Here is a 12,033-nt window from a genome sequence, read left to right as displayed (position 1 = left end):
AGAAAGTTTTTTAGGCTTCTTGTTACGGTTAAGTGTGCCAAAAACGAGGCGGCCACAGAGACCCTTCCAGTGAGGATAATTATTGCACAAAACAGGGCCCAGTGCCATGAAAAAGTGACGAAACACAAGACGACAGAGGGAGAGAGAGGGAGAGAGAGGCAACGGGCAACCGACGGAACGGAATAAAGCACTTTTTTTTGGGCCCCACACACCACATCTCTCTCGTCTGGCTCTTTAAAAACAATAGGGATCGGTGGACGAGGGAGAGGTTTTGTGGCGATAGCCGCGTGGCAGAAGTTAGATGTAATAGATTGAGCGAGGGAGTGAGGCGAGCGAGCGAGCGTGAGGGCCAGTTAGAATTTGGCCTGGCAGTGGCACAAAGGGTTCGCACCGAAGTGGACATAAATGGATCCAATGAGATGGATTGAGGACGATTGGGGCACTTTTGGGGATAGCTTGGGACGTTCGCACGGCTACAGTGGCTGGGCAGACTGGGATGGCCTTTGATTAGGTGGTTGGAATTGGCATTGAAATTGGAGTTGAATTGGAATGGAAAGGAAATAGAATCTAGATGTTTCTGCTTTGACTTTGCCATTCTGGTTTGATACTTTTGTGGTATTTGTTGGTTGCCTGGTTGCTTGTTGGTTGGGACTAAGACTGAGGCTGCTGAGGCTGCTGGGGCTTGGCCGGGGCTGAAAAAGTAGAGGTAGTGTGCTCGTTTTCTTTGTACGGACCGGCCAACGGCTGCGACCGAACAATGCTAGTAGACTTAGTAGGTAGATCCATTGTTGGTAGAAGGTGGCCCTTGGCAGGAAGAAGGGATGATTTGTGGCCATTGATGGATAAAAGTGACCACAAATCAAATGACTTCCTTTTAGACCCTGTTTGATGTATTTATTGGCATTCGTGGATGCGGCGCTTATGTACCCGCTGAATGTAAGCACCTCCTGGCACTAGACATTCCAGCATTGCAAACTTCCAGAGCTTGCAAGGGATGAGCCTGGCGGTTAGACTGGAGCCTTGGCCTAGACTTCTGGAGCGTGCTTGAAACGACATTGGATCAAGAATCCGTCAAGTCAATCAATACCTCCTTGTCGTCCAGACCTTTGCTATCCTTTGGCTTCACCTTCTCTTCTTCATTCTTGTCATCCGTCAATTTGATGGCACTCTCCTCTTCAGACTCGCTTCCAATCACGATGGCATCCTCATCGCTGGATTCAATCTCTTCGTAGTCACTCCAGTCTGGCTCATCTTCAGCATTCACATATAAAAGTGTAACAGGTTGGGATCCCATTCTCGTACAGTCAAAAATTTCAGACTCCACTTGCTCGAAATCAATGAGCTCGGCGTCTTCCATCTTGACCCACGTATCTCTCTGGCGGAAATAGTACCATCTATCACTCATGATCACTCCTTGTAATCTGTACTTGTTTAACAGCGGCACTTGATCGATAATCTTCGCAAAATCTGTCATCGATTTCTGTACGCCATGGATCGTAGATTGTGCTCTTGTTTGTCTTTCCACTTGTTCAATGCGAAGTGCTTCCACATCGTCTCCTAGTCTTTGAAGATCCTCTCCTGCTTCTTCTTGGTAAGGTTTAAGCATTTCAGAAGCTTGGCTTAAAAGGTTACCTAACCTCTTACCCTCAAAAAAGTTGAGGTCGAGCAAGTTTCTTGATATCACACGGCGTTCATGCTCTGCTTGTTGCGCTGATGCAACTTCATCTTGAACAGCTTTTAGCGCTTTATCGCTATAAATCTCAGGGTAAAAGAGCTCTTTGGCAAATAAAGGACGCTGAGAAGTATCGTCGTCGTCCATTAAGTGGATAGTAACAACAGGAGCAACACTGCGATACTTGACAAGCCCTAGTTTTTCGAAACTCTGGCCCCAAAACTGCTCATTGAGTGAAAGGTACAAGCTCTGCTTTCTGATATCCAGATCTAGTTCAAGGACGCTAAGATCGTTACTGATTTCCTCCTCGATACTCTCAACATGAGAGTTCAAAACATGGGAAAGTTCTGGAATGGCATCGATGAGCTCCTTGTATATGTTAGTGATGAGCTCTTCCTCTGGCGATAATGCATCTTCTACGGCATTTGGAGATGTGTTGCGGAGCAAATCATCAACGAGAATGTACCACTGCAGCGAACGCCTGAAATCCTGAACGAAATTGACAATCTTCTGTAGTTCTTCAACGAATGGAGTCACCTCATCACCCAGCACCAGCAATACCGTATCCGCAAACTGCTTATTCTGACATAAAGCAGCAAGAATAGGCACCCAGTACCTGTAACCAGGAATCTTCTTTCTCAATTGCGGCACAAGGTGGCCCTCTGTCTTGATATTAGGCAACGAGCCTTCACTACTATCTGAGTTACTATCAGATGAGTAGTCACGGAACCTGTTGCTTCCAACGCCATCATCATCGTCGCTGCTCATAGGCTCAGAGTACTTGCCAACCTCTATAAACTCGGTCAGCTGCTGAGTGAAATCAGCCACCTGAGGCCGTGGTGCCGAAGGCACAGCAGGTGGACCTCCTCTGGTAGGAGGCTGCGAGTAACTGGCAGAATCCAGCAGCGCATACTGGCCCAAGAAGTCAGGCAAGTCCAGCGGCATATTAACATCCACAGTATCGTACTGGTCCTGGTTTTTCGGCTCGGGATCGATTTCTATAGGGGCATTTTCCGTCCCCTGATCTTTAGGATCCTCAAGTTCTCCAAATAAATAAGCAATGGCCTTATTGGGATCGTGCCCAGTAGCCTCAAGAGCACTTATGGCCTGCTCTCGAGGGAACCCCATTTCCATGAGGGTCTGTATTTGCAGTTCTGTATCCATTGAGGTAGTTGTGGCGGTCCCTTGATGCTGTAGTACTACTATATCACCAAGTGATACCGCACTAATATGGGTGTAGATGGGGCACGGGTCTGCCACCACCCCACAAGAAAAGACCAGAGAAGAAAGATAAGGAGAGATATATTTTTGTATATATAGAAATTGATTATGAATTGACGGTTTTGGGAGGTTTTAGGTTGGTGGGTTTGTGTGGCTGGGATGTCTGTAGCTTGCGATTCGTGGAGATGCAAGTGGGAGCACCAGAAGACCATGGGTTAGTGTAAGGCATCGAAGAGCAAAACCAGGGAAGGAAGACGGTTAAGATTTAGATTTTGGATATAGGTGGTTATGTTTTTTATAACATGCTTTTGCTGATTTACTAGTTGATGCTGTGCTTTGCAGCCACTGAGGAGGACTCATATAGACACGACGTCATATCACCTTAAATACGGAAACAATTCGAATTTGCCGTATATTATTGATCAATATGTGACTACGTCATTTATATCGGCTGGCTCGGCAACACTTTTTGCGCATCTACTGGAAACATACGTGATCAGTTTCGTTAAGGCTTGAAGTTTCCTATAGCCAATTAATATTTCCTGATCTTTCTAAAACAAGAAGACACGGCCATTCTTGCGGCCGCCAAGTTACTCTTTTAAGAATTGCCTTTTTCTTGATCAGCGCTTCTCTACCAGTGGCACATTGCTTCTCTAATTTCCCTCTATTCTTTCCTTTTATGGATACCTCTTTTGGCTGACTGAAACCTGCTTTCTATATAATCCAGACACGATTGATTTGGAACCTTCTCTAGCCAAATATGAACCTCCCACCCATCAACCCAAAAGAAGAATACAGCAGCTTAGGAGCAGTCGTCGACAACTGGCCATCAACGTATGCTGAAAACCCATACAGAGATGTTGACATTAGCCGAAAGCTCATAGACGCAGACATTCCATTTTTCCTGTGCTACTTTCTAAGGATTGTACTTTGTGCTGTAACTTATGAACGTTCCGTTAAGCTTCTATTCATTGCCTTCATACTCGGCATGGTTGACGTACGTTGTGCTTCTATCTATCTTATCTCATTACAATACTAACAACCAGGTAACGCCTATCATTTATCGGTATATTTTGTCCAATTCGAAAAAGTTGACCCCTGGCATCTATAGAGCTATTCTGCTTTGTGCACTAGAGCAGGCAGCACATATGGGACTACGTTTAGCATGTGTTGTTGTAACCCAGAGGAAAAGCTACAAAGATACCAATTCACCTGTGACAGCAGTGAGTGTTATTTTATTTTTGATATCTGTTTATCAGACTCTTCATTATGTTTTCGTCCTAAGATTCATTTCAAGGAAGATGAGTTATAGGAATAACTTAATTCTTGATGTAAGGGAAAGTTATCTTCCGACGTGGCCCCAGAGAGACCAAATGACGGAGGTGTTTGAGAGGGCATACTTGCGTTAAGTTACGGTTGTTTGGTGGTTAGGAAAGAAATATGGTAGGTTATACCACGGTTCTGACTTTTGCTTTGATTTGGTCCAGATATTAGCGTGCTTTGGTTGATTTTGTTGCTGATGAGTGTAACCATTTATACTTCTTGTTGCCTACTCAAGAAGACAGTTACTTACTCAAGAAGAAGGTTACCGAAAAACGCAAATTGAAAATACTTTTATCATTGCGCCAGTTAGAAGAGACACTTACCTGGATGCGCTGTAAAGCGACAATTTCCAGTAACTAGGACCACTAAAGCCAATATAACTTTAATAAAAAACCATCCAAGCAATTAAAATCACAAATAATTAATCCACTTCCATTCCGGTCATACTGAATCACCCACTTGGATAACTCTTGCGTGGAAAGTGTTACCCATTAGTCACAGCGCTTAGATAAGGAATACCACATACCAGTCCACCAGTCCACCAATTCACCATTTAACTACCCAATTTCTTAAACCCAAAAATCTCTTTCTTATTTAATAAACAGAAAACACCTTAAAATTCACTAAAACTCTTTCCTTCACTTTTTCACTTTCTCTTTCCACATCCTCTTTCCACTTCCTCATCTCATCGCTTGACACAGTTCCATTTTGCACCCAGTGCAATGCGTAGACTCCACCACCCTCCAATACATCCCCCAATATCCCCCACCTCTGTCCCCCAAAAACCACTTTAATCCCCCAACTTCCATCTCCCCACGTTTATACCCTCCCCAAACCACCCATGCCCCATAAAACCTTGTTTCCACCTTCCCTCCTCGTCCCCCAGAAATGACTCAGTCGTACCGCGAAAGCCATTGCACTCTCAGAAAAATTTCCTTATGTATATCAGGTCTCTTCTACATCACCTACCCAGATACACTCAACAACGAAGAATGTCGGTAAACACCATTACACAATCGTTGGCCTCGTTGGGACTCAAACAGACTGAGGCTCCATCGGAGGCCTCCCATCCTGACTACAATGTTGTGGATGTGATGAGAAACTACATTACTGACGAAGTGCACTCCATCACTGGCATCGCCAAGGATGTGATTTTCCCTGCTTTGGACCAGCCCAATGTCATGGAAAAGGGTGACTTGCTTGTTCCATTGCCTAGATTGAGGCTTCCTAAGGGCACGGATTTCAAGGCCAAGGCTGCTGAAATCGCTGAAAAGTTCAACAAGGGTGGCTTTATCTCTGACGTTAAGGCTGAGGGCCAGTTCTTGCAGTTTTTCTTTGAGCCAAAGACTCTTTTTAACCTTGTGGTGAAGGATTCGTTGGTCAGAACCAGCGAGTACGGTTACTTGCCTCTTGGCGTGGGTAAGAAGGTTGTCATTGAGTTCTCTTCTCCTAACATCGCTAAGCCATTCCACGCTGGTCACTTGAGATCCACTATCATTGGTGGTTTCTTGTCCAACTTGTACGAAAAGGCTGGCTGGGACGTCAAGAGAGTCAACTACCTTGGAGACTGGGGTAAACAGTTTGGTTTGTTGGCTGTTGGTTTCGAGAAGTACGGTGACGAGGAGAAGTTGGCTTCTGACCCAATCAACCACTTGTTTGAAGTTTACGTGAAGGTAAACAAGGACATCACTGAAGAGGGCGAGATTGAAGGCGGTACTAACGATAAGGCCAGAGCGTACTTCAGAAGCATGGAGAACGGCGATGAGAACGCTTTGAAGATCTGGAAGAGGTTCAGAGAGTTGTCCATTGAGAAGTACATTGACACTTATGGTCGTCTTAACATTAACTACGACACTTACTCTGGTGAGTCCCAGGTTTCCCAGGAGTCTATGAAGAACGTTACCAAGATCTTCACCGAGAAGGGCTTGATCCACGAGGACAGGGGCGCTAAGCTCATTGACTTGACTAAGTTCAACAAGAAGTTGGGCAAGTGTCTTGTTGAGAAGTCCGACGGTACCTCTCTTTATTTGACCAGAGATGTCGGTGAGGCCATCAGACGTAAGGAATTGTTCAACTTCGACAAGATGATCTATGTTATTGCTTCCCAGCAAGACTTGCACACTGCTCAGTTCTTCGAGATCTTGAAGCAGATGGGCTTCGATTGGGCCAAGAACTTGGAGCACGTGAACTTCGGTATGGTCCAGGGTATGTCCACCAGAAAGGGTACTGTTGTCTTCTTGGACAACATCTTGGAGGAAACCAAGGACAAGATGCATGAAGTGATGAAGAGAAACGAGAGCAAATACGAGCAGATCGAGGACCCAGAGAAGGTTGCCGATTTGGTTGGTATTTCCGCTGTGATGATCCAGGATATGCAAGCTAAGAGAATCAACAACTACGAGTTCAAGTGGGACAGAATGCTTTCGTTTGAAGGTGACACCGGTCCATACTTGCAATACGCTCACTCTCGTTTGAGCTCCATGCAAAGAAAGGCCAACATCTCTGAAGAGAAGTTGCAAAACGCCAACTTTGACTTGTTGACCGAGCCATGCGCTGCCTCTTTGGTCAGAGTGTTGGCCCAATACCCAGATGCCATCAAGAAGGCCTTGAAGACCAACGAACCATCTGCCATTGTCACTTACTTGTTCAACCTTACCCATATTGTTTCTCAGTGTTACGATATCTTGTGGGTTGCTGGCCAGGAAGAGGAGTTGGCTACTGCTAGATTGGCATTGTATGCCTCTGCCAAACAGGTGTTGAACAACGGTATGAAGTTGTTGGGCTTGACTCCTGTGGAGAGAATGTAACATAGATATAGAAACAGTCATGGGACGGTGTTCCGTCCAGAAATAATAACAAAGACGCTGTTCTTGAATGAATGTAGGAAGTGAACCATTGCTCGCAGAGATACCACTTTGATACAAGAAGTAGAGATACTTGAAGTAGCATTTAAATAGAAAACAAAATATTTTTTAAATTCACATCACCTACGTTAGTTTTGGTATGAACGGTTTTTTTTATTTTTTTTTTACCATTTCATGACTTTTCATGACTTTCACTTTACTTGCTGCAAATTCACGTTTTTTGCGTGAATCTGCGATTTGCAACCAAGACATCAAAAGCCTCCAAAAACGGCAAACCATAAAAATAAAAAAACCGTTAAAATAAGCAAACTCCCTAAAACCACCCAAATCCTCCAAAACCACCAAAAACCACCAAACTACTAAACTCATCGATCCATCCATGCCACAGAAAGAAGCCTCTTCCGTGCAGTACGCTGCCATCTACTAATCCATATACACTCACCCAAACACTACTATATAGCAAAAACCACATATTGACCCCACGCCAAAAAGGCTGGAAGAAACCCTTATATCCCCTTTTTCCCACTTTATATAAGCAGCCAAGATGAGCCAGCCTCTGAGCAGCACGTTGCAACTGCGGCTGGCGTTGTCTGCGATGGAGTTTGAAAGTACTCTTACGTTCTTTCGACTTTTGAAAGTGTCCCAGCTCAAGGACCTCTGCAAGTCGGTTGGGTTGGCCCTCAAGGGGAAGAAACAGGATCTTTTGGACCGCCTAGAGCAATATACACGGTCGTGCTACGCTGCTGGCGAGAATATACGGCTTCTAGCGATCAGATCTGTGGTGCTTAAGATGCTCAACCATGACCCAGTGCCAGACTTCCATAATCTTTGCCATGCGCTTCAACTGGGGCTTATAGACTTTCAGCAGTTGCTGCAGCAGAATATCCAGCAGAACACTCGCCTTACGTCGGGTATGGGCCAGGTTACACAGCGTAAAGTACCTCCTCAGCAGAGTCCATCGAACCATCCTATGGCTGGAGGCTACTCATCAGGGAACACTCTGCACGGCTCATTATATTATCCACGCTATACGGGACCCATGCTCCTTTTCCCTAGCACGTTGTTCTACCAGCTAATACGAATGGTGCATGGCTTTCCATATATGATGGTTGCTTCCAAAGGCAGAAATGTGTGTAACGTTCCTGTCAGCTTGAACCCCGAGGAGATCGAGCTTCTACAACTGCAACCGGACGCCCGCTTGTATTTATTCTCTGGCCTTTCGTCCACGCCGAACCCTGCAAAGACACCTATCCAGTTTCCTCCAATCGAGATCCACGTCGATGGCATTAATACAAAACAGTACGTGAAGGGTCTCAAGGGTAAACCAGGCACTTGCCGTCCAGCAGACTTGACAAAGTATGTCAATAATCTCCGAAGACAGTTTACTGTGAATATCGTATACTCAGATGCTATGGAGCCATATATCCTTTACATGTACATTGTGCATGCTAAGACACCCGAGACATTGGTGGAACTGATAGAAAACGGAGGGAGCCATATTCCTCTGGAGGTCACTACCAGAGCTATTCAGCGTGATTACGAGCTGAATCAGGATGATGATATTGTCATGGATACTTCTTCCATCTCTCTACGATGTCCTTTAACATATGCGAGAATGAAGCACCCGATGAAATCCACCTCATGCGACCATGTCCAATGTTTTGATGGTTTGTCATTCCTTACGATGCAAGAGCGGATCCCTTCTTGGATCTGCCCTGTCTGTTCGGCTCAAATAGACCAAAATCTGCTTGCCGTTCTGGATTACATGAAAGATATTCTACTGAAGACTTCTGAAGAGGTTGACACTGTCATGCTTAATACTGATGGTTCATGGGCAATTCAAACGGAAGGAGATGTGAATCCAAAGAATGAATCTCCAGCTGCTCCTCCAAAAAGCCCCAGTGCGGCCGCTTCAGTTCCTCCAGCATCCGAAAAATCAGTTGAACCTAATGAATCGATTGAAGTGATCTCCCTAGATAGTGACAGCGAGGACGAAGCTTCTCCTCCTCCCCCACCGCAAGCTCAATCTTCAGAGCCACCAAAACCAGCTGAGAGATCGGCGCAACATTCTCCACAACTACAGCCAAGTCCTTCGAACCAGTTCCGTCCTCCACCGCAAGTGCAATCAAATCAAGGACAACCACAACCACTGTACCAGCGTCAGCATCACACAACGAATGAAAATGTTCAAAGACATCTTTCTCAGCAGCATCGAAGACCATCCAACGCATCCGTGGCATCTACAGCTTCAGATGCATCGGGCCATTCTCAGCGTCCAGCTCCATCAAATCCTAACAGAATGAATTCCCCTGTCATGCAACCTTCTTCTTGGCGTAATGACGGAAGGACTGGTAGTATTGCCAGTAATGCAAGTGGTATGAGTGGAATGAGTGGATTAAGCGGTTTAAGTGGAAACAGTGGAATGAGCGGCATGAGTGCCAATAGCGGAATGAGCGGTATGAGCGCCCAGAGTGGAATGAGTGGAATGAGCGGAAGAAGTGCAATGAGTAATTTGAGTGCTCGTACTGGTCTTAGTGCTTTGAACAGTTTAGGTGGAAGTCCAGCCAATGGCAGGAATGATGCCCCAGGTTTCCACCGTACTCCACCTATCAGCCATGCCCTGCCACCTCCATCCCACCAGCTGCCACCAAATCAAGGCAATGGAAGACCTCAACTTCCTCAGCCTCAATATTCGTCGTCGTTTCCTCAAGCGCGTGGTCCTAACCAGAGCCTTCCATTACCTCCAGCTCTTACCTCAGAAAGTAACTGGAATGGTAACGCACAAGAGAAACCAGTGGAAGTGGAGGATTTGTCTTCTGACAATGAACCGCTTGCTAATCGTCATGATACTCCTGATGATGTGCCTCTTATCCAGCATCGTCGTCGCAAGGCACCTGTCATACCAGACGAACATGATCTGAGCTCGGAGGCTCGTCCTTCTCTACCGTCATTGAGGACAGCGACACAACCAGATCCACGTTCAAGAGATGTGCACATGAGTCCCCCTCTGGTTTCTAATAGATCTACTCTGGCATCATCTCATGTGTCTCCTTCGGTATCTCATCAAGGTTCGCCTGTGCTTCCTGCGCCCGGGAATACTCTGCAACAAGGTGTTACAAGATTACCTTCGATTAACACGTTGACTCCGGGGTTACGTCAGAATGCTCTGCCTGTTTCAAGAGAAGCTTTCCAACCACGATGGCCACAAAGCAATGGAAGTGGAAATGCGAGTGGAAGTGCAAGTGCAAGTGCAAGTGGAAGTGGAACCGAGAATGGGTCTGCTGCTCCATCAAATGCATCTGAGATCGGACGGCCTTCTCTCCTGCCATACATGAATCCTCAGCCAATTGTGAACAACCAGAACATGCTCCCACTCCATCCACTGGCTCCTAAACCTGTTTTCGGATGGAGAATCAATAATGGCACACCTAACGCAGCTGCCAAGAGCAACGGCGAAGAACAAAGAGCTGACAGTACGAAACCACCTACGAAACCCTCGTCGCCTCAACTGGATCAGACAAATAGAACTACAGCTGTTGGCGAACTGACTGATAGGACTGGCTCGGAGTCTCGTAATGCTGACGAAGCTCAACAAGAACCAGCTGGTTCAGCCCAATCAACGGCAATGGAAAAGCCGGGCCCTGTACCACTTCAGACAGGGGATTCGAATGGATCTCACAGCGGCAGTTCGCCAGTGGTGGTTGCCTCTGATTCTGCTTCCAGTATTCCAGGCGAAGGAACACAAGCCAATGAGAAGACTAATAGCTTTGAGCAGAGGGCAAGATCAACTCTGTCAATCCCGCAACGTCCACTGGATTCTGAAAATGGTGGAACCGACAAAAGACCATCACTCCAACTGCAGCATCATTCAACTGGAAACGTTGGTAGCGATAATTCTGAGAATAATCGTCAAAATGCCATTGCTGAGCGGTACCGCCAACTTATTCTGACGTCATCTTCCCTTATCAATAACTACAACAGAATGGCACTCAATCCAAGTCAGAATCCTCCAAATAACAGTGGTATTCCAGTCAGACCTTCGCTTCCACAGTCATCCAGCCCTCCGCTTACCACTCCAAGTCGTCCAAGTAGTAACGGTCCTTCCCAAGCTCAATCAGCTCATGGTTCAAATGAAAGACCGCAAGAATCGGCCACCAGCGATACAAGCAACAAGGCTGCCCCAGCTGCGCCAGCTGCACCTTCTGAACAGCGAGTGGTGAATCAACAGTTCAAGCTTAATAGAGATCTCCAAGGCAATGAGAGCAGCGTTGTGTCCGTGAGTCCATTAAATACTTCAAAGCAGCTGGGAGATCAGCCACAGAAGACCACAGAGCAGACGAGTTCAAACAATAATGGAGCTCAAGAGAAGCCTTCGGGCCCAACTATTATAGTGAGAAACGATGGACCGCCTAAAGCTCAAGTTGCTACAAACAAGGCTGAATCGCTTCCTGAAAAGCCATCTGAGAAGACTCAACTTGAACAAGGCAGGCTGTCTGCTCCTACAGCTCATCCACAACCGGCAAGAAGTGAGAATTATTCTAGATCTGCATTTGATGTGTTGACTGAAGAAGATGCATTAGAAAAGATACGAGGTGTATTGGGCATTGAAGTTTCTGGTAACATCCTAAGATCAAGAAGTCCATTTGCCAAAGTTGCTGCTGCTGCTGCCGCTAACACAGAAAGTGAAAGGCCACAACCAGCTCAAACTGCACCACAAGCAACTCCAGAAGCCAACCGTGTACAAGAACAACACAACGGAGACAGTACATCACCTATTGACAGCCGAATCGAGCAAATGTCAATCGAAACGCCTAGTGGGAAGAAGCGGTCTATACTGAACTCATCATCAGAACGTTCATGGAACAAACGACTCAACAGACAAGGACTGAAAAAGTTTGACCCCAGCGAAATCAATTCCTCACAAATCATAGAGCTTGACGACTAAAAGAGAAA

At 46.0% G+C, this 12,033-nt stretch overlaps 2 protein-coding genes across 2 annotated transcripts; one reads left to right on the top strand and one right to left on the bottom strand. All coding sequences in view use genetic code 12, as the record gives it.

Annotated features, from left to right (window-relative positions):
- Positions 1 to 1,060: 1,060 nt before the first annotated feature.
- CXQ85_001252 (uncharacterized protein) lies at positions 1,061 to 2,806 on the bottom strand (the record flags this gene model as incomplete). The annotated part of the gene is made up of 1 exon (XM_025484969.1): positions 1,061 to 2,806. The coding sequence occupies one exon, from the start codon at positions 2,804 to 2,806 to the stop codon at positions 1,061 to 1,063; it is 1,746 nt and encodes a 581-aa protein (XP_025339900.1).
- A 2,402-nt stretch (positions 2,807 to 5,208) lies between these two features.
- Positions 5,209 to 12,025, top strand: CXQ85_001251 (arginine-tRNA ligase; the record flags this gene model as incomplete). Its single annotated transcript, XM_025484968.1, has 2 exons — positions 5,209 to 7,008; positions 7,625 to 12,025. 2 exons carry the CDS (start codon positions 5,209 to 5,211, stop codon positions 12,023 to 12,025), a joined length of 6,201 nt encoding a protein of 2,066 aa, XP_025339899.1.
- Between the last annotated feature and the right edge of the window lie 8 nt (positions 12,026 to 12,033).

The sequence above is a fragment of the Candidozyma haemuli genome (assembly GCF_002926055.2).
Source record: "Candidozyma haemuli strain B11899 chromosome Unknown B_2014730914, whole genome shotgun sequence".
In the NCBI taxonomy this organism is placed as follows: Eukaryota; Fungi; Ascomycota; class Pichiomycetes; order Serinales; family Metschnikowiaceae; genus Candidozyma; species Candidozyma haemuli.
This window is presented reverse-complemented; position numbering and strand designations above follow the sequence as displayed.